This window comes from Natator depressus, chromosome 23, assembly GCF_965152275.1.
Source record: "Natator depressus isolate rNatDep1 chromosome 23, rNatDep2.hap1, whole genome shotgun sequence".
Taxonomy (NCBI): Eukaryota; Metazoa; Chordata; order Testudines; family Cheloniidae; genus Natator; species Natator depressus.
In genome coordinates this window covers 2,834,493-2,862,088 of record NC_134256.1, presented here as the reverse complement: position 1 = coordinate 2,862,088, position 27,596 = coordinate 2,834,493, and the positions used below count along the sequence as shown (strand labels likewise).

The 27,596-nt window shown below is 62.2% G+C and overlaps 2 protein-coding genes across 2 annotated transcripts in view; one reads left to right on the top strand and one right to left on the bottom strand.

The window, feature by feature from the left end:
- Positions 1-5,742, bottom strand: EIF3K (eukaryotic translation initiation factor 3 subunit K). Its single transcript, XM_074937993.1, has 8 exons — positions 5,663-5,742; positions 3,807-3,905; positions 3,027-3,147; positions 2,260-2,334; positions 1,628-1,694; positions 1,180-1,257; positions 342-467; positions 1-143 (listed from the first exon to the last, which is right to left on the bottom strand). The coding sequence occupies exons 1-8, from the start codon at positions 5,719-5,721 to the stop codon at positions 112-114; spliced, it is 657 nt and encodes a 218-aa protein (XP_074794094.1). The 5' UTR covers positions 5,722-5,742; the 3' UTR covers positions 1-111.
- A 1,268-nt stretch (positions 5,743-7,010) lies between these two features.
- The window catches only part of MAP4K1 (mitogen-activated protein kinase kinase kinase kinase 1), a 32,183-nt gene continuing 11,597 nt past the window's right edge, over positions 7,011-27,596 (top strand). Inside the window, exons 1-12 of the mRNA XM_074937983.1 lie at positions 7,011-7,140; positions 19,061-19,118; positions 20,562-20,652; positions 21,048-21,112; positions 22,024-22,079; positions 22,287-22,334; positions 24,071-24,113; positions 24,351-24,423; positions 25,558-25,689; positions 26,566-26,628; positions 27,123-27,204; positions 27,364-27,480. Coding sequence (XP_074794084.1) covers positions 7,033-7,140; positions 19,061-19,118; positions 20,562-20,652; positions 21,048-21,112; positions 22,024-22,079; positions 22,287-22,334; positions 24,071-24,113; positions 24,351-24,423; positions 25,558-25,689; positions 26,566-26,628; positions 27,123-27,204; positions 27,364-27,480 — 936 coding nt within the window. The 5' untranslated portion in view covers positions 7,011-7,032. The remainder of the gene's footprint in view (positions 7,141-19,060; positions 19,119-20,561; positions 20,653-21,047; positions 21,113-22,023; positions 22,080-22,286; positions 22,335-24,070; positions 24,114-24,350; positions 24,424-25,557; positions 25,690-26,565; positions 26,629-27,122; positions 27,205-27,363; positions 27,481-27,596) is intronic.

The following is a 27,596-nucleotide window of genomic DNA, read 5'->3' as shown; positions in this document are numbered from 1 at the left end:
CAACTACGCGCTTTTATTGGCCGAGGTTGGACTGGCGTTAAAAAGGGAACCGAACAGAGCCCCTGAGCGAGTTCTCATGGAGCAGCGAGGAGGGCGGTGACGGAGGCCCCATCACTGGGAGGAAGCCATGATGCTGGAGACACCTGCGAACAGAGGAAGGATGGAAATAAACCCCCACTCAATGGATCCATTCCCACCCCCCACTGATTAACAGCCTGTAACAGCCACTGCTGGATCCCAAATGCAGGCCTTACTCCAGCAAGGCCCCCACTGGGGCCTGTGAGAGCTGGGTGATCCCAGCGAGGGGCCTGACAGAGCCGAGGCGAGCACTCAGCACTTACTGTCAAAGTCGATCTTCTCCACTATGTTCTTGGGTTTGATGCTCTCCTCCTGGTTACAGATGAAGATCTTGCCCGACTCTGTTTCTGTCCAACCGTATTTGCTCATCCAGACCTTCAGCTGGTTGTCTGCAGACAGAGGGGCCGGAAGGCTGAGCAGGTGGGCTCTCAGCTTTGTTCAGCTGAGCCTTTGCCACTCCCATTAGTGCCGGATGGGATCGCGTCTAAGGACGGACCATCGGGGGGAAGCGGTGGATGCGAGAGCCTGCAGGCCAGGCCAGTCTCAGCCAGGGCAGCTCTGCTCGGGTGACACAGGAACCCAGCCCCAGGGGGGCTAGGGCGCTGCTCCAACTCTGATCCTCTAGCCCCACAAGTCTGCAGCAGGGCTGCCTGCTACCTTGGCTCTTCCCCTTTTAACCTGCCAGCTGAGATCATAGAGCTGGCTGGCAGGAGCCCCCGGCTCCTATCCAAGCCCAGTCAGGCACCCTGCCCCATGCGTGATACGAGGGCAGAGATCCCCAGCCAAGGGAACACAGGAAGGGATTCTGTTCTTTGCTACAGCACAGCCGAGCTCAGTCCCGGGTTTAACTGTGCTGAGCTGGGCCCACTTATCCGTCACTCATCAGTCCCACCCCCCATAGGGACTGTCTGCTCCCAGCCTGCAGTGGCACAGCCCTGATCTGTCTGTGGGGTAATACCATGGGGCAGGAGGAGCCCTGTGAGAGATGCTTGTCATTGCTGAGCTAGTTCAGAGCAGGGATGGGAGACCTGCCAAGGAAACAGCAAGCGCGGGTGGCACCCATGAGCCCATGGCAGGCACTGGAGGACTGAAGGGCCTTACCTGAGAGGTCACCCAGCACCTCAGCCAGCAGCCACCGGTCGATGTGCTGGTACGTGATCCCCACCACGTGGCAGATGACTACGTGAGGACACAGAAGAGACAAATGTTGCTATTTCCACATGACCTGACCCCCCTCCCCACCCAGCATGGATGGGGCCGAACCTGACCCACCTGCTGGAAAGAGTGAGGTGCTAGCCCCAGGTGGATCAAGCCCCATTAGACGGCAGTGAGACACGGTGAGTGAACAAGCCCTGGTTCAGCACCCGGCTCCCATAGGGACAATGCAGGAACCTCCAGCCCAAAACTCCAGGGCCCTGGCTTACCAGCTGACATGCCGGCCACCAGAAGGGATTTGGTGACTGGTCCCTGATCCCCACCGGGAAGGGGACACTGCAATCAGGGAACGGGGCGCACCGGGGCAGAGAGTGACATTATTAGCCAGACTTACACTTCCTAACGGAGTCTTCAAACCCGGTGATCCCATCCAGAAGCTCCATGTTCTCATCCAGGGCTTGCTGCAGAGGAAGGACTCTGTGTTAGCACAGGACAGTCACCAGCCAGGGAGCTGCAGGAACTACAGGGCGCAGCAAGGGCCATGGGGCACAAGGCAACGGGCCAACTAGTTCAGTGGCCAGTGACGAATGCTGCAGAGAAAGGAGTCTGCCTCCCTTTCTATTTTGGGTTCTTCTAAAGGGGACCAGTGGACATCCAGGTGGTTAATTCCCTCCTGAGCCCATCCAGCGACCAGTCTATGCTGTGATGTAGAAGCCCTTGGGTTTGTGTCCTAGGGAGCCCAACTGCAAACCTCTGCTTCATGAAAGGAGTGTGTACTAATGGTTAGAGCAGCGACAGGCACCAGGACTCCTGGTTCTAGTCCCAGCTCTGGGAGGGATGTTGCCAAGGGGTTAGAGCAGGGGCCGGGAGCCAGGACTCCTGGGTTCAATTCCCAGCACTGCACAGACTCGCTAAGCTGATGTCACTTGCTGGGCCGGTTTCCCCCTCAGAGAGTAGGCGGGCTAAGATGCGCAAGTCATTCAGGCTGGTGAAGCCCAATAAGATCTTGGGGGAGGGGACACTCACCCAGAAGGCCTGGAAGTGGCAGGTCTCCAGTAGCTCCCCCAGGTAGAGGATCTGCCTGATCGGCCTCTCTTCTTGCTGAGGTGCAGGGGTCAAGGGAAACATGCATGGGAGAGGGGAAGGAAGCTGAGCCAGCAGGGCTGGAGCACAAGAGGAAGTCACCCTGTCCCTGACACTCGTTGCTCAAGGCCAGGGGGTTGGAGAGCGGCATCCCAGTGCCTTCATGAAGAGCAGATATTTCCCTCTTCAAGCCCTGCTGTCTGGAAGAAACTTCCAAGCTCCCTGTGGTTGGGCTCAGCTGGGAGGGAAGGAGGAAAGCAAGTGGTAACCTGTTCCTTGGCACAAGAAAGCCAAGCACCCGCCAGGGGAACTGAAACAGACGCAACAGAACGACGCACAGGTGGAGTGACCGGCTCAGGGGAATGGGAGACGAGGCTCCTCCCCCTCTAGGGCGCCGGTTCTGATCTAAGTCAGTACTGAGCATCCTCACCAGCCGACCACCGTTCATTGGCTTGTCTTGAAGGAGCTCCCTGTTCACATCACCTAAAGCCAACACCATTCACTCCTTGTCACCCTCAGAAGCCAAGGGACTGTGGCTCATGAATTTATTTCCCACTGCTGGGGGGGTCTCCCCCAGGCCAGAGCGAGGGTGTGCACCCATCATTGCCTATGCCACCCCAATCTGTGGGGAGAGCGCTTCAGAGACCAGAGCAGTTGGACAGACCGCTGGGTGCAAGAGGGGCATGCCAGGAAGAGCCTGGGAAGGATACATGAGCCTGATCGATCATACACTTGCAGAGGGTGAAGTCTGTGTGCGGCAGGTTGGTCAGGGCTTTGAGCAGGATCTGAGCAGTGACGGTGGTTTGGAAGAAAGCAGGATTGAACTGGTACCTGAGGACAGAGTGAAGAGGTCAGCAGCCCTGGGGCACCCATCAAACCCAAGTTTATCACCACGCAGACATCAGGAGAAGCTGTGCACCATTCGTAGAGCCTAAGGCTAGAAGGGACCGCTGTGATCATCTGCTCCCCCGTATAGCCCAGGGTACAGGACTGCCTTAACTCAATTCCTCCCTGACCTACAGAATCTTTCACAAAAAAACAGCCAGTCCCAATTTCAAAATTGCCAGCTATGGAAAGTCCGCGATGGCTCCCGGTAAGCTGTTCCAATTGCTAATTACCCTCCCTGTTAAGTGTCCATTTCCAGTCTCAACCTGGTGACCTTCAACTCCCAGTCCTTGGTGGTGGTTAATCAACTGCCCAGCTCTGAATAACTACTCTGAGCTCTAACCACGGCTCTGACCGTGATGGGCCTGGCTCCATTGGGTTCGAAGCCACATAAGGACTAGGTTAGCGATCGCAGCCACTCTGTGCTGCCCCCGAGACAGGCACTTGCACCAGGGAGTCTCCCTGTAACTGGTGGGGCCTAGCATTAGCCAGGAACCCTCAAACGTGCCCATGCCACCAGCCCAGCTCTGCGTGATCGTGCACAGGTCTTGCTCCCTAGCACGATGCAGAGGTGATGGATGCCCCCTCCATCCCCCGCCACTCACAGCTTGAGCACGGCCAGGTTGGCCTCCAGGTCGTAAGCATTTTCCTTGGCCTGCGTCTCCACATAGCGCTCCAGTGTGGCCAGGTTCTCGGGGTTGTACCTGACATGCAGAGGGGCCGGTGAGACACTCAACAAAGTCCCCGGAGGGAAAGGGGTCCAGTGTTCGACAGGTCTCCTGCCACCCCCAGCTCGCAGGAGATCCTTTCCCCTACACCAGACCCCGGCCTCCAGCCGTTTCCTTCAGCTGCCTCCACACCCACCAAGCCCTGCTCCCCCTCCACCCCCATAAGGCCCCCTGCTCCTGCCCACCCAGCCACTGGCCCCCAGGCCTTTCCTCTGCCCATACTAGACACCCCCTCCAGACAATGCCTACACCACAGCCCCCTCACCTCAAAACCCAGGCCCAGCTACAGCCAGCCCCAGCCCTTTCCTCTGCCCCCCCATCCCAGGCACCTGCCCCGAGAGCACCCAACCTGTATCAGGCATCACCCCACTGCCAGCCCACCCCCACAGCCAGCCCCATCCCCCCTCACCACCAGCCAGCCCCCACGCTATCCCCCCCACTGCCCCATCCCTCCACTACCCATCCCCCCTCAGCCAGCCCCATCCCCCCCCGCTACCCATCCCCCCTCACCAGCAGCCAGCCCCCACGCTATCCCCATCCCCCCACTACCCATCCCCCCACCAGCCAGCCCCACGCTGCCCCATCCCCCCCACCAGCCAGCCCCCATGCTATCCCCATCCCCCCACTACCCATCCCCACTGCCAGCCCCCACGCTGCCCCATCCCCCCTCACCACCAGCCAGCCCCCATGCTATCCCCCCCACTGCCCCATCCCCCCCACTATCCATCCCCCTCAGCCAGCCCCATCCCCCCCCGCTACCCATCCCCCCTCACCAGCAGCCAGCCCCCACGCTATCCCCATCCCCCCACTACCCATCCCCACTGCCAGCCCCCACGCTGCCCCATCCCCCCTCACCACCAGCCAGCCCCCATGCTATCCCCCCCACTGCCCCATCCCCCCCACTACCCATCCCCCCTCAGCCAGCCCCATCCCCCCCGCTACCCATCCCCCCTCACCAGCAGCCAGCCCCCACGCTATCCCCATCCCCCCACTACCCATCCCCCCACCAGCCAGCCCCACGCTGCCCCATCCCCCCCCACCAGCCAGCCCCCATGCTATCCCCATCCCCCCACTACCCATCCCCACTGCCAGCCCCCACGCTGCCCCATCCCCCCTCACCACCAGCCAGCCCCCATGCTATCCCCCCACTGCCCCATCCCCCCCACTACCCATCCCCCCTCAGCCATCCCCATCCCCCCCGCTACCCATCCCCCCTCACCAGCAGCCAGCCCCCACGCTATCCCCATCCCCCACTACCCATCCCCCCACCAGCCAGCCCCACGCTGCCCCATCCCCCCACCACCAGCCAGCCCCCACGCTATCCCCATCCCCCCACTACCCATCCCCCCTCAGCCAGCCCCATCCCCCCGGCTACCCATCCCCCCTCACCAGCAGCCAGCCCCCACGCTATCCCCATCTCCCCACCAGCCAGCCCCACGCTGCCCCATCCCCCCCCACCAGCCAGCCCCCATGCTATCCCCATCCCCCCACTACCCATCCCCACTGCCAGCCCCCACGCTATCCCCATCCCCCCACCACCAGCCAGCCAGCCCCCACGCTATCCCCATCCCCCCACTACCCATCCCCCCTCAGCCAGCCCCATCCCCCCGGCTACCCATCCCCCCTCACCAGCAGCCAGCCCCCACGCTATCCCCATCCCCCCACCAGCCAGCCCCCACGCTGCCCCATCCCCATCTCCCGCCCCGCCCCCAGCCCCCCGCCGCGCGCGGTACCGGTCGATGCCCTTGAGCAGTTTGCCCACGTTGGCCCGCATCTGCTCGAACAGCGCCATGCTGCGGGGGGGCGGGGGCGGGGGCGGAGGGGGGGGCGGGGGCGGGGCCACGGGCACGGGCGGCCGGGACGCCGTCGACTTCCGCTTCCGCCGGCCGCCCTCGCGAGGCATGATGGGAAGGGTGCACGCGCAGAGGAGCGAGAGCGGCAGCGGCGCCCCCCCCGCCCCATATCCGCCCTCGGGCCCCGCCCCCACAGCGGCCCCCGCCCTGCGGCCACGCCCACCCTGGGACACGCTCCGCCCCCCACCCTGAGGCCACGCCCCCACAGCATCCCCACCCTGGGACACGCCCCGCCCCACCCTGAAGCCACGCCCACCGTGGGACTAGCCCCGCCCCAACCCGAGGCCACGCCCACTCTGGGACACGCCCCGCCCCCATATCCTCCCCTGCCCCCCACTCCCTCCACCTGTCACCTCCCCTCTCTACCCCTCAGCCCCTCTCTGCCTGGCCTCCGGCCCCCCTCCCACCCCACCAGTGCCCCCCTCCCCCCTTCTCACCCTCTGATCCTTTGACCCCAGATGGGGGCCACGCCCCTTCTCCCCCGGCCCCTCCCGGCAGGCGCTGGGCTCGCGGGGGTCTGAGGGCCGCAGGCGAGCAGCATGGTGCAGTGGGCAGGGAGTCAGGACACCTGGGTTCTCACCCCAGCTCCGGGAGGGGAGCGGGGCCTAGTGGCTAGAGCATGGTGGGGCTCTTGGGGGTCAAATGAGTTCAACTCCCAGCTCCGCTGTTGCTGCTTCAGGCAAGTCACAGCCCCTCATTGTGCCTCAGTTTCCCCTTCCATAGACCAGGAACAGTGATCCCAGCCCGACTTTGTCAAAGTGCTTGGAGATTTCTGGGGGACTCGGGCAAAGCGTTATTTATTATCGCTCCTTTTGGAATAATTAATTATCTCTCTTGACGGACCAATCGCGTGAGCTGTCAGCAGATCTCAAAGCACTTTACTGATTTGTTTGCTTACAAATCAACTGGATGGACCCTGGCACTCTCCAAAATCCACCCGTGCCCCTGAGTCGCCAGGAGTATGGTCATTAGTTGCTTTATATAGGTATCGTTCCCGCTCTCTGAGCCCCTGTGACTCTGGCCTGCTAAGCAGTGACCCCTCTGGGTTGCCTTGTGCTGCACGGATCCTACATTCTGTCTAGGGGGCCCTCTGGGCTCACACAACGCTCTTGACGGTTCAAATCAGGAAATAAAAGCTAGAGAACGTTATCGTTCCCCAGATCACACACTGCTTCACTGCGCACACACGCACACACACACTCGCCCGGCGCTGAGCACCACAGCGTCGGTCTGCGGGAAAACGCTGAGGTATGGATGTCCAAGAGAGGTTGGCATTGGATATTTCCACCCGAAATCCCCAGGACGACTTTGAGCTGCTGCAGAGAGTTGGCGGAGGGACCTATGGGGAAGTTTATAAGGTAACGCTGAGGACCCGCTGCGATCGCTTTCCTGCAGACCCCGCTCTGCTGTACGTTGCAGGGCTTGGGTCAGAGCCTCCGTGCCCTGCACCTGGTCAGTAACAGTCTCATCAGCTGCTCTTATTCAGAGTGGCTGCAGCATGAAACTAAATAAGATTGGTACATTTTCTAGCCCCTGGCATAATGCTCAGTGCAGGGCCGTGGGGAGAGTCAGGCCCCTTGGGCAGGACCCTGATGGTGATTATCGGGGGAAGGCGGGGGGCCAACGTGGTATTTGCGATAGCTTCATTGTGAGCTTCGTGCTCTGGGATCTGGCAGGGCGAACGCCTTGAGCTCGGGAGGGGGAAGAGCAAAGAAGATTTAGGATCTGCACCTGCTAGAATGAAAGTATCGCCATGACAGTGGGCGATGCAGCCCATAGCACAAGGAGAGCAATGCGGTTTTGCACCCAGCTCCGAAGAGCCAAGCCTGTTTTAGTTATTTGGTGCAGCTGCTTTTTGCTATCAGTTATTCTCAGCAGCTAGGAGTCTGAGGCAGGTCTGGGGTGAGTTAGTCGACCGACCCCGCTCATGTAGTCTGCTTTGCAAGTCCCAGCCTGAGCTATTGCAGCTAAATCTGCACGCCCAGGGCACGATGGAGCAAAGATACAGAAGGGTGGGAGGTTCTTCTGAGGGAAGTGTCTTTACAAGGGGAATGTCATTGGCAGCAGTTCTCTCCTTGCTCCCACTGGTGAAAAGCAGGAGTGAGTTAATGAGCCAGCTCCCCAGCTGGGGTACACGGGCAGCGCCAGAGGCTGTGGCCCTGCGTTATCCCTTGAGCCGGGTTCCCTCTTTCCCTGCACCTCGCACCGTCATTGACATCAATGCAGAGTGGGAGTGAAATGCCACCAGCTGAGCAGGGGGCCGTTTGCACCCCTCTGTCTACCCCGGGGTTCAGCATGATGGGGCAGGCTCCCAGAGCATAGTGCTGGTGGCAAGGAGGTCAGAACCAGGCCCAGGGGCTGCACTGTAGAAAACGTGGGTTTGGTTTAAAATTTAACCACATTCGACAGAACAATAGCTGGCGGGGGCGTGATTTTCAAATATGAAAGTAAGCTAAAATGTGGGCACCTCTGGGGTGGGACGTGGCAGCTGTGTTCTACAGGGATCCCCGATGCACCACTGAAATGCAGCCACCTCTGGGGTGGAACATGGCAGGTGTTCATAGAGGGATTGCCCACCCAGTCAAAAGAAATACAGCCACCGCTGCAGCGGGGCATGGCAGCACTTCATACAGGCATTGCGCACCCGGCACTGAAATGCAGCCCCCTCTGGGGTAGAGCAGGGCCGCTGCGTCTACAGGCATTGCGCACCCAGCACTGAAATGCAGCCCCCTCTGGGGTAGAGCAGGGCCGCTGCGTCTACAGGCATTGCTCACCCGGCACTGAAATGCAGCCCCCTCTGGGGTAGAGCAGGGCCGCTGCGTCTACAGGCACTGCGCACCCGGCACTGAAATGCAGCCCCCTCTGGGGTAGAGCAGGGCCGCTGCGTCTACAGGCACTGCGCACCCGGCACTGAAATGCAGCCCCCTCTGGGGTAGAGCAGGGCCGCTGCGTCTACAGGCACTGCGCACCCATTGTTGGATAGTCACTAAGGCAGAGATACATGGAGGCAGCGTCAGAGCTGCCCCGGGGAAGGCCCCTGCCTGGACAATGGGGAGGGGGGATGGGAGCAGAGAGCAAAGCCACGGGGCAGGTAAAGTTATAAAGGGGCAGGAGTGGCCTGGGCCCCAAAATGAGTCAGGGGCCAAGGGGCGCAGTGGGGAGGGTGGTAGCCAGGCTGCTGCAGGCCAGGCAGGCGGGGGCTGTCACTAGCCCAGGCCAGAGGCGAGCGCGGCCCGGAAGCTGCTTTGAGCAGCGGGCGGGTGGAGGCGGGAGAGCGGGGGCAGCAGAGGGCGGCCTGCACCTCCCGTGTGACAGCAGCCCCATGCAGCCAGAGCGCACCCAGGAACCCCGCCAGCCCCGGGGCCTGCCCGGGCAGGAACGAGCCCTGCTCCCAGCACGCCCTGCTGCACGGCTGGGCTGGGGTGTGGCGGAGGGCAGCAGCCGGCGGTGGTCTGGCAGTGGGGTGTGGCAATGATGGGCAGTGGCAAAACAGGGGCACCGGGGCTGGTGGAGCCAGTCTGGGCAGGCCGGTGCTCTCAGGGGCCCCGTTTGTGTCTGATTCTGTGGGTCACCCCCCCGGCCCCTGCTGCTGTGCCCACGCAGTGGGGATGCCTCCCGCTGCTAGCCCCACATGGCAGGATGCAGCAAAGCAGCTTCCCCCTGGTAGGCGTAGGGCTGGGCTGGGGGTGGGGGTTCAGCTCCCCGGAGCCTGGCTATTAGGGCTAAGAGCTCTCCCCACGACAGCTCTGCCAGTGCCCCACACTCCTGACCCACAGTCCCCTGCTGTCCTAGCCCTGGGCTCCCCCCCAGCTCTGCTGGTGCCCCTCACTCCTGACCCACAGTCCCCTGCTGTCCTAGCCCTGGGCTCCCCCCAGCTCTGCCGGTGCCCCACACTCCTGACCCACAGTCCCCTGCTGTCCTAGCCCTGGGCTCCCCCCCAGCTCTGCTGGTGCCCCTCACTCCTGACCTGCAGCCCTGGGCTTCCCCAGCTCTGCACTGCCTCTAAATCCCATCTCCCAAACTCCCCTCCTCTCCCAGCCCTGGGCTCCCCCGCCCCAGCTCTGCCGGGGCCCCTCATGCCCTGCAGCCCCCCTCCCCACCCAGTGTCCCAGTTTGCATTACTGCACGGAGCCTTCCTGCAGCCACCACGCTCCCCGCGGTGAACGTGCAGGGCCCTGCAGCGTCTGTTCGCAGCCGGCGCCCACACTGCAAGCTGCAGCCGCCCGAGGGGAACTCCCGGCCACCTTTCCTGGCGGTGCGGGCGTTCAGGCGGCTCAGAGCTGTGCCCGGCCCTGGCTCAGCCCAGGCCCTCTGGGGGAGCTCTGGGTGCCCGTTCTGCATCCCTGGACCCTATTCCTCCCCAGAGCAGGTGGCAGATTCCCCCACCTCAGCGCTGGAACGCCCCCTCCACAAGCAGGGCTGGGGAGTTCAGCCTTCAGGGCCCAGGCAGCCCGAAGGGGGGTGGTCAGTGGTGGGGGCTGGGCTGGTTCCTGGCTAGGATCCACCCAACTCCTGGCACAGAGGGGCGGGCTGCCTTCTTGCCCGACGGCCTGGCGTGTAGCGAGCTTGCTGGGTCTTGGCGTGCTTGGCCATATCTGCGCCCCCACTGGCCAGCCACCACCTTGGCCGAGAAGCCAAGGGATAGGATGGGCCATGGAGACACAACCCCTCCCCACCACCACCGGTGGGTGCCCTGCCTCTGCCCACTTGGGCTACAGGCATGCGTGGGAAGCACTCAGTTTTCAGGAGGTGACAGCTGGGGCCAGGTCATGTGGGAACAGGCCCTGGGGGGCTGAGGTGGGGCAATGCTGGGGCGCGCCGGGCCTAAGACAGCGGCTGTCGGGCAGGGAGGGGAAAGGGCAGGTACTGAGCACGTGAGGCTGTTGGGGGCAGATCGTGTGTGCCTGGGGTGTCACGGCAGCTAGTGGCTGGATGCCCCCTGCCCCGGCGCAGTATGGGGGGAGCCTGCTGGGTCGCTCCTGCCTGGGGTCGCACAAGTGCCCTGGGGACCCCTGGGCTGCCCTCTTGGGTGCTGGATCTCTTGTCCTTGGGTGCGTCTCGCCTGGGCAGGTGGCTGGCAGGGGTCGTTCGCCCATGGGCAGGAGCGAGGCCCCGACATGGCTGGCTTCCCGGGTTTGCAATTCAGCTCCCAGCTATCTTCGAGACAGCACTGACTTCCTGAGGAAACTACAATCCATCCTGGCCATTATGGATGTAGAAGCCCTCTACACCAACACTCCACACAAAGATGGACTACAAGCCGTCAGGAACAGTGTCCCCGATAATGTCATGGCAAACCTGGTGGCTGAACTTTGTGACTTTGTCCTCACCCATAACTACTTCACATTTGGGGACAATGTATACCTTCAGATCAGCGGCACTGTTATGGGTACCCGCGTGGCCCCACAGTATGCCAACATTTTTTATGGCTGACTTAGAACAACGCTTCCTCAGCTCTCGTCCCCTAATGCCCCTACTCTAGTTGTGCTATATTGATGACATCTTCATCATCTGGACCCATGGAAAAGAAGCCCTTGAGGAATTCCACCATGATTTCAACAATTTCCATCCCACCATCAACCTCAGCCTGGACCAGTCCACACAAGAGATCCACTTCCTGGACACTACGATGCTAATAAGCGATGGTCACATAAACACCACTCTATACCGGAAACCAACTGACCGCTATGCCTACCCACATGCCTACAGCTTTCATCCAGACCACACCACACGATCCATTGTCTACAGCCAAGCTCCACAATACAACCACATTTGCTCCAACCCCTCAGACAGAGACAAACGCCTACAAGATCTCTATCAAGCGTTCTTACAACTGCAATACCCACCTGCTGAAGTGAAGAAACAGATTGACAGAGCCAGAAGAGTACCCAGAAGTCACCTACTACAGGACAGGCCCAACAAAGGAAATAACAGAACGCCACTAGCCGTCACCTTCAGCCCCCAACTAAAACCTCTCCAACGCATCATCAAGGATCTACAACCTATCCTGAAGGACGACCCATCACTTGGGAGACAGGCCAGTCCTTGCCTACAGACAGCCCCCCAACCTGAAGCAAATACTCACCAGCAGCCACACACCACACAACAGAACCACTAACCCAGGAACCTATCCTTGCAACAAAGCCCGTTGCCAACTGTGTCCACATATCTATTCAGGGGACACCATCACAGGGCCTAATAACATCAGCCACACTATTAGAGGCTCGTTCACCTGCACATCTATCAATGTGATATACACCATCATGTGCCAACAATGCCCCTCTGCCATGTACATTGGTCAAACTGGACAGTCTCTACGTAAAAGAATAAATGGACACAAATCAGACGTCAAGAATTGTAACTTTCAAAAACCAGTCGGAGAACACTTCAATCTCTTTGGTCACTCGATTACAGACCTAAAAGTGGCAATTCTTCAACAAAAAAACTTCAAAAACAGACTCCAAGGAGAGACCGCTGAATTGGAATTAATCTGCCAACTGGATACAATTAACTTAGGCTTGAATAGAGAGTGGGAGTGGAAGGGTCATTACACAAAGTAAAACTATTTCCCCACGTTTATTTCCCCTCCTACTGTTCTTGTAAAGTGCTGGAAATGGCCCACCTTGATTATCATTACAAAAGGTTCCCCGCTCCCCCCAGCTCTCCTGCTGGTAATTGCTCACCTTTCCTGGTTACTCTCCTTACAGTATGTAGGGTAACACCCATTGTTTCATGTTCTCTGTGTATATAAATCTCCCCACTGTATTTTCCACTGCCTGTATCCGATGAAGTGAGCTGTAGCTCACAAAAGCTTATGCTCTAATAAATGTGTTAGTCTCTAAGGTGCCACAAGTCCTCCTGTTCTTTTTACAACCTCGCTGTGCGGGAGGGCAGGGCCACCCATGCTGGGCCGTTCAGGGCCTGGCCATGCCCAGGATCTCGCCCTCCCGACACTGGCCTCCAGGGGATCAGGGCAGCGGCTGCCCTCCTGCTCCTGAGGAGTTTCCTGCAGGAAACCCGGCTGCTGCCCAGAGAGCGACAGGGCCGGAGGAGCCCTTCCCCCACTGGCCACCCGCCCGCCCAGGGTGTGTGCAGAGAGAGAGAGACACTGTGTGGGCCATGCACACACACAGACATACAGACACACACAGAGACATACACACACACACTGCATGGGCCACGCACACACACAGGGACATACAGACACACACAGGGACATACAGTCACACACACTGCATGGGCCGTGCACACGCACAGACATACAGACACACACAGAGACATACACACACACACTGCATGGGCCGTGCACACACACAGGGACATACAGTCACACACACTGCATGGGCCGTGCACACGCACAGACATACAGACACACACAGAGACATACACACACACACTGCATGGGCCACGCACACACACAGACATACAGACACACACAGAGACATACAGACACCCAAAGGGACATACAGACACACACACACACTGCATGGGCCGCGCACACACACAGACATACAGACACACACAGAGACATACAGACACACACTGCATGGGCCACGCACACACACAGCCATACAGACACACACAGAGACATACAGACACACACTGCATGGGCCACGCACACACACAGACATACAGACACACACAGAGACATACACACACACTGCATGGGCCACGCACGCACACAGACATACAGACACACACAGAGACATACACACACACACTGCATGGGCCACGCACGCACACAGACATACAGACACACACAGAGACATACACACACACACTGCATGGGCCACGCACACACACAGACATACAGACACACACAGAGACATACACACACACACTGCATGGGCCACGCACACACACAGACATTCAGACACACACAGGAACATACAGACACCCAAAGGGACATACAGACACACACACACACTGCATGGGCCGTGCACACACACAGACATACAGACACACACAGGGACATACACACACACACTGCATGGGCCACGCACACACACAGACATACAGACACACACGGGGACATACAGTCACACACACTGCATGGGCCACGCACGCACACAGACATACAGACACACACAGGGACATACACACATACACTGCATGGGCCACGCACACATACAGACATACAGACACACACAGGGACATACACACATACACTGCATGGGCCACGCACGCACACAGACATACAGACACACACGGGGACATACAGTCACACACACTGCATGGGCCACGCACGCACACAGACATACAGACACACACGGGGACATACACACACACACTGCATGGGCCACGCACACATACAGCCATACAGACACACACACACAGGGACACCCTGCATGGGCCCTACACACACGCACACTGGATGGACCGTGGACATGGACATACAGACACACACACACGGACACACTGCATGAGCCATGCACACACCCATAGACATACAGACACACACATGCACACACTGTATGGGACATACGCACACACTCTGCATGAGCCACGCACACACACGGGCCCAGAGCCCTTCCCCCACAGACCACCAGGCTGGGTGGTGGTTGCGCACGCACACACACACACACACACACACACACGCAGAGTGTTTCCCCTGCGGGTTGTCTAGACACACCCACAGACACCCACAGTCAGGCAGAGAGAGAGGCACACAGGGGAGCCAGCAGTCAGACAGACTCCCAAGCCAGGAGAGACATGAGTTCACCCTCAACACCCACCCCCTCTCCCACCCACTGATACGCTCGTTTCAACACCTCCCTTCACACCCTTGCTCGCAGGCTCCCTGCCTTGTTCACACCCACACGTGGCTGAGGATTCAGCACACAGCCGGGGCCGGTCCCTGGCGGGGGAGCAGGAAAGGGGTGGAGGAAGGTTGGCCCAGTTCTCAGGAGACCCTGGTTCAATTCTCTCCTCTGCCACAGGCTCCCTGTGTGACCCTGGGCAAGTGACTTAGCTGCTCTGTGCCTCAGTTTCCCCCATCTGCCCTGTGGGGATAACAGCCCTGCCTCATGGGGGCTCGTGAGGATCAGCGCTCAGGCATGGCTGTTCTGGGGGGCTGTAGAAGGACCACGGCTAGATGGACGTTGGACGAGCGCACGCCCAGAACACACCCGCTCGCTGCAAGCGGGCACATGCCAACTGAGGCCCAGCTGCTGAGCAGCAGTGTCTGGCTGCTCCCTCTGCCTCCCTGGCTGCTGCATCTGCCTGGCATCCCTAGGCCTGGCCGGGTGGGGTGGGGTGGGGAGAGCTCTCCCAGCCCGAGCTGGAGCGGGGCTGCGGCTAGACTGGGGCTGCGTGGCTCACTTTGGCAGGCCCAGCTCTACCCCTCGCGGGTGGGAGAGGTGTGCTGGCAAAAGCCCCGAGCAGTTACTCTGTTAATAATATGATTTATTAGGTGTGTTACAGTCGTGTCTAGGCACCCCAGGCCACCCTTGTGCCGGGCGCTGTGCAAACACAGAACAAAAATCTAAGACGAGAGACCCCAGGTGGAGAGAGACAGACGGGGGCCCAAGGGAACAAAGAAAGGCTGATTTCGCTTGGGGCGGGGGGTGGAATGAGGTCTGCCTGCACAAAGCCCAGTTTTGTTGGTATGCTCTGCGCCCGGGCACCGGGCTCTGAGGGTGGAGGTGGCCTTGGCTCTGTTTATAGCCTGTTCCCCTACGGGAGTCGCTGTGGTGGGGCAAGGGAGAGCTGTGTCCACACTGGGAGCGCTGGGCCAGGCCGGGGTATGGCTTTGTCCTGACCTGGCAAGGGTTGTGTAGTGCCGGATGGGAATAGGTGCCCTGGTCTAAGCCCCATTACGCTGGGAGAGCTGTGTCCACACTGGGAGCGCTGGGCTAGGCCGGGGCACGGCTTTGTCCTGACCTGGCGAGGGTTGTGTAGTGCCGGACGGGAATAGGTACCCTGGTCTAAGCCCTGTTATGCCGGGAGAGCTGTGTCCGCACTCGGAGCGCTGGGCTAGGCCGGGGTACGGCTTTGGTCCGACCTGGCAAGGGTTGTGTAGTGCCGACGGGAATAGGTACCCTGGTCTAAGCCCCATTATGCTGGGAGAGCTGTGTCCACACTGGGAGCGCTGGGCCAGGCCGGGGTACGGCCTTGTCCCCACCTGGCGAGGGTTGTGTAGTGCCGGACGGGAATAGGTACCCTGGTCTAAGCCCTGTTATGCCGGGAGAGCTGTGTCCGCACTCGGAGCGCTGGGCTAGGCCGGGGTACGGCTTTGTCCTGACCTGGCGAGGGTTGTGTAGAGCCGGACGGGAATAGGTACCCTGGTCTAAGCCCTGTTATGCCGGGAGAGCCGTGTCCTCACTGGGAGCGCTGGGCCAGGCCGGGGTACGGCCTTGTCCCAGCCTGGCGAGGGTTTTGTAGTGCCGGACGGGAATAGGTACCCTGGTCCAAGCCCCGTTATGCCGGGAGAGCTGTGTCCGCACTGGGAGCGCTGGGCCAGGCCAGGGTACGGCCTTATCCTGACCTGGCGAGGGTTGTGTAGTGCCGACAGGAATAGGTACCCTGGTCTAAGCCCCGTTACGCTGGGAGAGCTGTGTCCACATTGGGAGTGCTTTTGTGGTGGAGTGCGTATGCCAGGGTGGATACTGCACTCCTAGGGTAGCCCCAGCCCCTTTATGTCGGCCACGCAGGTGGGCAGGGGGGTTAATGCCATGCGGCTTTCTAGTGTAGACGGGCCCTAGGTCCTGCGAGGCTGGGACCCTGCAGTGCCTGGCACAACGGGGCCCAGCCCCTGCTCCAAGGAGCTCCCCACCCAGGCCCCAGCCGGCTGGGCAACTGCTGGTCCCAGGCTAGGCACATCTGTGTTGGTCGGGTGAGGAGCAGGGCGCTGGCGTGTGGGCGTCCCACGGAAGGAAGGGTGGCTTGTTACCCAGGGGACTCTCCCTCTGACGCACACCCTGGCCGAGGGGGATGCCCTGTAGGAGCGGCCAAGAGGAGACGAGACCCACCGGCCTCGTTCTACCCGTGGGCCTTAGGCTGGGCTGGCTGCCGAGCCGCACTGGCTTTGAACCGCTGCCCCGCGGTGATGGGCTCCGTGGCTGATCCCCCAGTAGACCCCCCGGGCCCTCGTCCTCCTCCCTACCTCGTCAACGGCTCAGTAAAAATAAAAAGCAGAAGTGGCGAGTTGTTTGCTCTGAGCGAGGAGAGGTGGCAGCCCCCACTCCCGGGGTGGGGGGGGGGAATAGCCGGGGCCCTGCGGTGAAGGGGGGAGGGGTAGTACGGTCAGGATTGGGCCCAGCTGTGAGATTACTTCTGGTGAGCTCTGCTGGCTGGCGTGGGACTGACGGTGTCCCCAGAAATACCCCTGCCTCCGTGTGATGGCAGAATTGGGGGGGCTCACACCCAGCCCCATGGATGGGGGGCTGTGTGTGCATGGGGGCTCCCACTGCTGTGCCCTGAGAGGACCCTGCCCCCAGCTGAGAGCCGAAGGCCTCGTTCGCTGCGCTCTAAGGGGCTCAGTTTCGGATCCTGGCTGTAGTTCAAACCAGAGCCGCTGCGGGGTGGTTCCCCCCGGAGCAGGTGGGGGTGGGGGGGGTCTGTGAGCTGCTGCCTGGCCTGCTAGGGGCTCAGCCTGGGGTGCCCCCCCCACGGGCACCGGAAACAAGGCGGGGGCATCACGTCAGACCCCTCCCAGGCTGGCGTGACTCCGGGCAGAATTTGAGCGAGTGGCCTTGGGTCCGAGCGGGGTCTCCGCGCCTCTCCGATATGGCCCCCTCCCTGCGCAGAACGCCCACTTGTGCTGGTAGCCACAGGCACAGCTGGGGCAGGGCAGGCGTGACTGGAGGAGGGGGCATTGGGCAACCCCCCACCACAGCCCGGCCCTGCGCCAGGGCAGGATCCGGCCCGGTGCTTGGCAGCCTCCTGGGGGCTCAGCGGCACGGCACCCCGGGCTGCCCCGGGGCCCGCGACAGGTCCGAGGCCGCAGCTGGGTCTTGGGTTTGCTTTGGCCACTCGGTCCCGTCTCCTAAGGGAGGCGAAGGGTTCCCTCCTTCTGCGGCCGCTCTCCATCCCTGTTGTACTGCTGGGGAAACTGAGGCACGGAGCAGGGAAGGGACTCGCACCAGGCAGCACAGCATTTCAGTGGCAGAGCTGGGAGTGGAACCCAGGAGTCCTGACCCTCCCCTCCCCCCCCCCCCAACCACTAGACTCCGCTCCCCTCCTAGAGCCAGGATAGAACCCAGGAGTCCTGGCTCTCGGCCTTCTTCGCTAATCATAAGACTATATTTCTTCCCCCAAATCAGGAGGCGAACCCAGGCACCCCGACTCCCTGATCTAACCGCTAGACCCCGCTCCTTCCCGGGAACCCAGGAGTCCTGTCTGTAGTTCCCTCCTAGGTTAAAGCAGATGCATCTGTGTGTCTGTGGCTGTCGGGGAGAACATAGGGCGGTTGTAGTCGAGAAATAGCTTGTGATTTTCTTACTGGTGGGGCGGGACCCCCGGACCGTAAGTACAACCCCTCCTGCACGGGCTAGGGGAGGGCATCAGTGTAGGCTGCCGTAGTCCCTGGTACCAGCCACTATGGGGTGGATTTATGGGTAGGAGCGTGCTATGGTCCCCATCCCCATGGTGTCATGGCGCTGCTCAAACACCTCTCCCCCACCCCCGGGAGCCAGGGGAAGATGATCATCCCCATGTCACAGATGGGGGAAACTGAGGCACACCACAATGACATGACCTGCCCCAGCATCTGCGAGGAGTCTGTGGCAGAGCCAGTAACAGAACCTAGATCTCCTGGGTCCCAGCTCAGGGCTTCAGCCACAGAGCCTGTGTTGTGCAGCAAATCCACAATGGGCAGAGTTAAGGCTGTACATTATTGTATATGGTTTGTATGACGGTAGCACCTAGGAGCCCCAGCCATGGACAAGGACCGCATAGCGCTAGGCACTGTACGTTTTTATTGCTATTAGGTGTATTACTGTAGGGTTACGCGGTAGGGTTATTCTGAGGCGTGTGCTGGTATCTGCTATCTTCATAGTGCCGCTCCTCCAAAAGGATCCCAAAGCACCTTACAGGTACATACCTTACATACAGTGAGCAGTTCACCCGGTGCTGAGATGCAGTCACCTCTGGGGTGGTACACAGGGGCTGGTTATACAGGAATCCCTTGCCCAACGCTGAGATGCAGCCACCTCTGGGGTGGGGCGCAGGGGCTGGTTAAAGGCCACACAGCACTACAGTTCAGGACCCTCCGCCGGCCAGGCAGATCCCCGTTGCGACGGGCGTTTCCCCCCTGACCGTCCCTTTATGTTGCTGCAGGCGAAGAACAAAGGCACCGGTGACCTGGCTGCCATAAAGATTGTGAAGATGGAGTCAGGTGAGGGAAGGCGGGCTCCACTGCGGGAGAGGGTTCCCAGCCGACCGCCGCTAGGGCTGGGTGTAACCAGAGATCTGTCTGACCCCCTGGAGCCTCGTCTGTCTGACCCCCTGGAGTCCTGTCATCTGTCTGACCCCCCTGGAGTCCTGTCATCTGCCTGACCCGACCCCCTGGAGCCTCGTCTGTCTGTCTGTCTGCCTGTCTGACCCCCCTGGAGCCTCGTCTGTCTGACCCCCCTGGAGCCTCGTCTGTCTGTCTGTCTGCCTGTCTGACCCCCCTGGAGCCTTGTCTGTCTGACCCCCATGGAGCCTCGTCTGTCTGTCTGTCTGACCCCCTGGAGCCTCGTCTGTCTGTCTGAACCCCTGGAGCCTCATCTGTCTGCCTGTCTGACCCCCCCTGGAGCCTCGTCTGTCTGTCCCCTAGATCCCAGCCTGTCTGTGTCTCTCTGTGGTCTCCAGGCCTGCAGTAGCTGAGCGCGACACCCTTTCAGATCCGTTCTCCGGCCCTGAGAGTTCAGTAGAATCTGAGCTGGCCCCAGGCTGCTCCTGGCGGCGTGGGGCAGATGTTCTGCCCCCTGTGGGGCTGGCACAGGGCGGACTGGCAGGCCTGTGGCCCTGCACCCTGTATCCCCCATGGCAGGGAGGGGGGCGAACGCCCCCTTGGCAAGGCCGGGAGCTGTTGGGGCCACTGCTCACAGACGGCCCCCACCGAGCCCAGCCCCCCTGGGTACTGCCCCGATGGGGAGCTCCTGGCAAGCAGCAGCTGCAGCTGGCGGGAAGGGGGCTGCCAGCAAGCGAGTTACCGTAACAGCAGCTAGCAACATCCTTCCCTGCTTCCTCCTCCCGCCCCCCACCGCGGCGGTCACACTTGGCTCCCCAGCGCGGGGCACGGGGGGGGGGGCGGCCCACTCCCCAGCCGGGCTGGTGCGCCCCGAGGCCTGGGCTGGATCCTGAGCTCCCCCTTGCCCACTGGTGGGGCAGTCTGCATCTGGGGCGAGTGCCCCCTTCCGCAGTACGTTGGGGGGCCCGGGAGCTTTAACGCCCCCTCAGGCTGCGGGGGAGGGTGTTTGCTGGGGATCATGGCGGGGGTGGGGGGAAATCAGGGCATCTCCACCAGCCCAGGCCTGCTAGGCATCGGGGTCAGCACTGACTGCGAGGGAAGACTGCCCCCCGCCGAGCTCCTGCCCCACAGCCCAGCGCCCCCCGCTGAGCCCCCGCCCCACTCTCCGCAGCCCAGCGCCCCCCGCTGAGCCCCCCGCCCCACTCCCCACAGCCCAGTGCCGCCCGCCGAGCCCCCCACCCCACTCTCCGCAGCCCAGCGCCCCCTGCCGAGCCCCCCGCCCTGCAGCCCAGCGCCCCCCGCCGAGCCCCCCGCCCCGCTCCCCGCAGCCCAGCACCCCCTAGTGCCGCACTACAGGTACTAACAGCTGCTGTTGCTCCCCAGATGACGACTGCACTGCGATCCAGCAGGAGATCCTCATCGTGAAGACCTGCCAGCACCATAATATCGTGGCCTATTACGGGAGCTACATGCGGTGAGAGATCTTGCCCCATCTCTCCCCACTGCCCCCCAGCTGCCCCATTTCTCCTCACTGCCCTCCAGCTGCCCCATCCCCCCTGGCTTCCCCTCCCCCATCTCTCCCCACTGCCCCCCACAGCTTCCCGTCCCCCATCTCTCCCTGGCGCCCTCCCCCAGCCCTCACTCCCTCTCCCCATCTGGAGCCCCTCCCCCCACACGGCTTCCCCTCCTTTTCTGCCCTTCCTGCCTCTGGAGTCACCAGGAGGGTCCTGGGGCAGGTGCATCGTCCCCGTCCCCACCCCCAGGTCCTTGTGGTGGGTTGCGGGAGCCCCTTGTCCCAGGACATGAAGGCCCTGCCCCCACTGCCCTCCCGCCCCTCCTCCATTAACCTCCCGCTCTGTGGCCCGGTAGGTTGAACAAGCTGTGGATCTGCATGGAGTTCTGTGGGGCCGGATCTCTGCAGGACATTTACCACGGTAAGGTGGCACTGGGCAGGCACTGCACCACATCCTCATGGGACCAGCAAACTGCTCCCAGCAGTGCCCCCAGCACAGCGCTGGTGGGAGAACTGGGCACTGAAGCCTCATCCCCTGTCCAGCCAGGGTCCTGCCAGCCTGGCCGCAGGAAGCCCCGTGCCCGTCGATAGCCCCGTCTGCGCCCGGGCCCTGCAGAACCAGCCCTGCCAGCTAGAACAGTACAATTATTCCTGTTGCACAGAAGGGAAACTGAGGCACAGAAATGGGACAGGTCTTACCCAGCTCCCACAGTGAGTCATGGCAGACTTAGGAATAGAACCCAGGAGTCTTGGCTCCCTGCCCCCCCCCCGGTCTAACCCACTAGACCCCACTCCCCTCCCAGAGTCGGGGATAGAACCCAGGAGTCCTGGCTCCCAGCCCCCCCCCCGCCGCCCTAACCACTAGACGCCACTTCCCTCCCAGAGCCAGTGACAGGCCATCAGTCCTGCCTCCCTAACGCCCAGCCCTGTGCTCTAACCACCGAACCCTGCCTGTGCTCTCAGGTGAACGGCTGCTCTCAAAGTCCGTAGCTTGTGCTCTGGGCTGCGTGGAAAAGGAAGTGAGCCCCGCGCTGCCGGCTCAGACATGGGCAGCCTCCTGTGCAGGGGACACCAGCAGCTCCAAAATACAGAACCAAAAGCAGCTGAGATTGCTGCTGTGTGTGGTGGGAGGGGCAACGCCATGGTCTGGGCAGGGCCCGGCGCGACAGGGCCCTGATCTCGGTCGGGGTCCGGGCAGGTCCCGGCACGATGGGGCCCTGATCTCGGTCGGGGTCCGGGCAGGGCCCGGCGCGATGGAGACCTGATCTCAGTCGGGGTCCGGGCTCTCTCATAATACAGCTAACAAAAAAACACATCCATTTTCCATTGCAGTCACTGGCCCCCTCTCTGAGCAGCAAATCGCCTACGTCTGCAGAGAAACGTTGCAGGTGAGTGCGGGAAGCCCTTTCACACTGGCCTCAAACCTGGGCAGCTCAGCTCTCTGGAGGGCATCTCAGAGGCCTTCCCACGGGTAGCCCCCTCTGGGATTGGACCATTAACCCTATCTTTAATAATCTAACAACGATGACTCAGTGGAGGCCGGGCTGGGGCCACTCAGGCTGGACTAAACACCCCATTGTCGTTTGTGCTTTTAGGGTCTGTCTTATCTTCACACCCAAGGCAAGATCCACAGAGACATCAAGGTAAGGAGGTCAGGCCACGGGGCAGAGGGGGCTGGGACTGGCTCACTGTCTCTGGGATGGAGAGCTGTAGAGAAAGCAGGGGCCAGAGGAGGACTGGGTGGGTCCGCTGGCCGGATGGATGGATTGTGGGGCAGGTCGATAGACAGCGCAGTGCTGGTGTAGCCGTGTCGGTCCCAGGATATGAGAGAGGCCAGGCTGGGCAGTCAGTGCCTTGTATTGGACCAGCGGCTGTTGGCGAGAGAGACGAGCTTTCGAGCGCTGTGATGGAGAGGACAGGCAGGTGGTGAGCGGGTTGGTAGACTGTGGCTGGAAGGAGGCTGGCTGACTGGCTGGCGAGGGAGGTAGATGCCGAGGCTGCTATGGTTCGGTGGCAGAGATGCAGGGGCCTGCTGGGCCAGACCAAGAGATGGGCTTCAACAGGTAGCAACCGAAGGAACCGAGCGTGGGCAAGGGGCGCTCCGGGCAGCCCTTTCCTTAGGGATCTAGAGTGTGGCTCGTCAGGCCGCCCGGCCCGGGGATTCCAGACCTCCTGCAGGTGAAAATCCACCGGGGGGAAACCAGGCTGCAGGGACATGCTCAGCTTAGCCCAGGCCCAGCGTTTCAAATAGGAAACTGAAGCCCCCACTGGGTTGTTCAAGGGCCCCCACACACACACACAGCAGGGAGGGCTGAGAGCCCGGTGTGAAACTGACTATAAACAGAGAGTGAAAGTGACCAGGCAGCGGGCAGAATCCCAGGCTGGAGAGACGCCCACAAAACAGAGCATCAGCTGGAGACAGGACCTGGGATTGCTCAAATTCTCTCCCTTCGGTGCCCCCGGGAGCTCGGACTGGGCCCTTGGATCAAAACCAATATACCGATAATGTAGGTTGTAGCATGTTATCGCCTGTCACCAGGGCTGGGGCATGCAGTAGTTCATACAATATCAGGGTTGGAAGGGACCTCAGGAGGTATCTAGTCCAACCTCCTGGACCAATCCCCAATTTTTGCCCCAAATCCCTAAATGGCCCCCTCAAGGATTGAACTCACAACCCTGGGTTTAGCAGGCCAGCGCTCAAACCACTGAGCTCTCCCTCCCCCTGTTAGGCCATCGTGTGTTGATGCATGTCACCGGGGCTGGGGCATGCGGGAGTTAGGCCATAGCGTGTTATCGCCTGTCACCGGGGCTGGGGCATGCGGGAGTTAGGCCGTAGCGTGTTATCGCCTGTCACCGGGGCTGGGGCATGCGGGAGTTAGGCCGTAGCGTGTTACCATATGTTACCAGGACGGTGCAGAGGGTTGCAGTTCTGCGGTAGCGTGTTACGGCATGTCACTGGGGCGTGTTGCGGTAGCGTGTTACGGCATGTCACCAGGGCTGCGGCGTGTTGCAGTAGCATGTTATCACGTGTCACCAGGGCTGGGACGTGTTGCTGTAGCATGTTACGGCATGTCCCTGGGGCTGGGGCGTGTGGCCGTAGCCTGTTAGCATGTCAGCAGGGCTGAGGCGTGTGACAATAGTGTGTTCCCGGCCCTGTGTCATGGCCATCACTGAGCTGGGTCAGGCTGGGATTTGCCCTGTGGGGGGGATTCAGCGACCTGGGGGTGGCCGGCCCCCCTGGAAATCGCAGCCTGGCCGAGTCAGCGCCAAATCTGCCTCCTCCAAGGGGTTGAACTATTTCTGCAGCCCCTGGGGACCTGCCCCATGCGTGGCCCCTGCCCCAGCCCCCTTCAGCCTCCTCTGTTCCTTCCCCCCACAGGGAGCCAACATCCTCATCAATGACAATGGGGAAGTGAAACTCGGTGAGTCATATCCCAGCTTGGCCCCTATAGGCTCTTCCCCAGGGAGGGAGGCCTCTGGGGCATGGCTGTGGGACAGCTGGGAGATCTATGGGGCATGGTTAAGGGCAGTTGGGGGGATGCACTGGGGTAGGGGGCTGAGGGTCCCGGGGGGGGGTGTGCCAGGATGGGCTGATGGGCGTGGGGGGCACAGGCTGGGTTTGGGGGGTGCAATTGAAGCTTTTCCTCTCCTCCCCCCAGCGGATTTTGGGATCTCAGCCCAGATCAGCGCCACCTTCGCCCGCAGGATGTCCTTCATCGGCACCCCCTACTGGTACTGGCGGGGCAGGTGTCCAGCTTGGCTCAGCCCCGGCCAACTTGCATTGTCGGGGGCGGGGGGCTCACAGTGCCACTGAGGGGCCGATCTCCGGGCTGCGTGTGTCTGCCGTGCAGGAGCAACGGGCATGGATTATGTGTGTGGGGGGCACAGTGTGTGTGTGTCCCAGGTGTGTGTGTGTGTAGGGGGGGCGTGTAGCGCATCACCGGTGCGGCACCTCCTGCTGGTTGTCTTGGGGATTAGCTCGATTCCGGCCCGGAGCACCCTCTGCTGGCCAATGTCTCGCCTGCCTCAGGCCTCCCCCCCGCCCCCCCGTGTCCCTCCCGGACTCCGGTGCCCTTTTACCTTGGGTTGCTGCCCCAGCAGTACCCCCCCCACGCTCTCTAGGTCTCCCCTCCCAGAGGAACCCCCCACGCTCTAAACCCACCTTGTCTCAGTGGCTACTGCCAGTCGTCATCCAGCCCCCCGCTCAGTGGGGCGGACTGCAGTCTCATGGCCACTCACCATTGGCAAGGAGGTTGGACCGGCTGCCTCTGGCTAGCCCCGGGCTGCAACCCCCATAGGCTGGAGCTCCCCAGCCCTGCTCCACTCCAGGGACCCTTTTCTTCCCGGCCGCCGGGACCCTCGCTAGAGAGAGACTGACTCAGCTCCTGGCTCAGCCCTTCTATAGGGCCAGCTGTGGCCGGATTGGGGCATGGCCCCAGCTGGGGCTGCTTCCCCAGTCAGCCTTTCACAGGAGGGGGGGGAATTGCCCCGCTACAGAGGGGCACAGTCTGTCTGTCTGTCTGTCTGTCTGTGTGGGGCGGGGAAGCATGGTGCATGTCCCCCAGGTGTGAGTGTGTGTGTGTGTCCCAGGTGCATGCTGTGTGTGTGTGCGCGCACGCAGGGCCTGCCTGGCGTTGTCCGTGTGCACGCCGGGCGGGCGCGAGGTCATCCGGCGGGGCCGGTTTTGGGGGCGGCTCCGGGCTAAGCAAGGGGGGAACACGATAGAAATGTCCCCCCGGGCCCCAGTGCCTCCATCAGGCCTGCCCCATCCCCAGACACCCACCCCGGCCTCACCTGGGGCCGTCCCCCCGCCCCCAGCCAGCCTGCCCACCTGCGTCCCTTCCCCGCACTCTCTCCCCATGCCAGGATGGCCCCCGAGGTGGCAGCGGTGGAGCTGAAAGGCGGCTACAACGAGCTGTGCGACATCTGGTCCGTGGGCGTCACGGCGGTGGAGCTGGCCGAGTTGCAGCCCCCCATGTTCGACGTCCACCCCCTGCGGTGAGTGCTGGGGGGGGCGGGGCCTGCCATGGGGGAGCCCCGCCCCTTCCTGGGTCCGAACCCGCCACCCGGGGGGTCACACTGGGCCTGCGATGGCTGCAGGGCACATGGAGGGACTGGCGGGGGCAGAGCGGGGCGGCTGGCACCGGGGAGGATCAAGGCCCCGGCTGGGCAGAGCTGAGGGACCCAGGAGTCCGGGCAGCCGGGCCCCGGTTCTCACCGGCAGTTGGCCTTGCAGGGGGCGAAGGCAGGAGGCTGCCGGAGGGAGCGAGCCGGCCCCCACCCTGCAGAGCCAGGCGGCCGCGCGGTTCCCCCCTCGCTCTGCACACAGGCTTGGGGTGGGGGCAGGGGCGGGGGTTGTCTAGGAAGCCCAAGTAAGATCAGAGCGCGCCCATCACTCGGTGCCCCCACCTGGCGTGGCGCCCACAGGCCGCCCTTTCATGCTGCATCTGGAGCCTACCCCCACCCAGGCCCCTTCCCACCCCACCCCGCGGGGCCCCTGGCTGGGGGGCACGGAAGCCGAATCCGAGCCAGAAACCAGCCTGGGGTGGAGCTTCTGGGGCATGGGGGGGAGAGGGAAGGGCGCACCGCATCCATCTGTCTGTCCCTGATCCACCTCCCGTTCCTGATCTGCCCAGGGCCTCAGCGCATTGGAACGGGCCCATCTACCCGGCCTCCCGGCTCCAACGCTGGCTGTCTCTCCCACCCCTAGCAGCCTGCAGCACCCCCCCCCGCCTCCTTTCTGACCCTGCCAGGAGCTGGGGCTCTGGAGCCTGCGAATGGCTGGCCCCCGCCCTGCAGCAGGGAGTCCTGCCGGTTAATGAACTCCCCACGCCCCCCCGCACCTGGGTCCGACGCCCCCTTGTGTCCCTGCAGGGTGCTGTTCCTGATGTCCAAGAGCGGCTACCAGTCGCCGAAGCTAAAAGACAAGGCAAAGTGGTGAGTGGTCCTGGCCGCAGGACTGACCCGAGCCCCATTGCGGGCTGCCCTTTGTGACTCCCAGGGGCCAGATGTGGCTGAGGCCTGGCCCGCATGGGGGGACCCCCTGGGAGGGGCGGGAGCTGGTTAAAGTCAGGGAGGGGCGGCCCCCTGCCACGGGTGGGAGCTGCTGGGCTGGTCCCGGTTCCGGGGTCCTGGGATCAGATTCTGCTGGGGCTTGGTGGGTTGCGGGGGAGGCTGGGAGCCAGGACTCCTGGGTTCTATCCTAGCTCTGGGAAGGGAGTGCGGTCTACGGGTTAGAGTGGGGGTCGTGTGGGAGCCAGGACTCCTGGGTTCTCTCCCTGGCTCTGCCACGGCTTTGCTGTGTGACCTGAGTCAGGTTGGGTCCCCTCGCTGGGCCTCAGTTTCCCCTCTGTAAAGGTGGGGGCTGGCCCCATCCCTGGGCCTGGCCTCCCTGCCCAAGGCCTTCAGCTTCCCGGTTGTGTCCCCCCCAGGACTCCGGCCTTTCACAACTTCGTGAAGGTGACGCTGACCAAGAACCCCAAGAAGCGGCCGGGTGCCATCAAGATGCTGAGCGTGAGTAGGGAGCGGGCAGGGGCAGGCCGTGCCCAGGGGGGCTGCCCGTCTCAGCGTGCGCCGGCAGCCGGCCCAGCCCATCCCCCGGGCAGGCGGCTTGCCCGGCCCATGGCCGGCTGCCCCCCAACCTCACCCCCGCCCCTGTCCCTCCCTCCCCAGCACCAGTTTGTGGCCCAGCCTGGCCTGAGCCGGAGCCTGACGCTGGAGCTGCTGGAGAAGCTGCGTAACCCGGACAAGCTGCCCCGTTGCTGTGAGCCGGAGGAGGAAGAGGCCGAGGTGAGATTCCCGGGGGCTGCGGGGGGGGGCACATGGCTCCCTGCTGGCCCTGCCCCCCGGCCTGCCCCCGCCATGCTCAGAGACCGAGAAGGGGTGTGGGACCGTGGGGCCGTGCT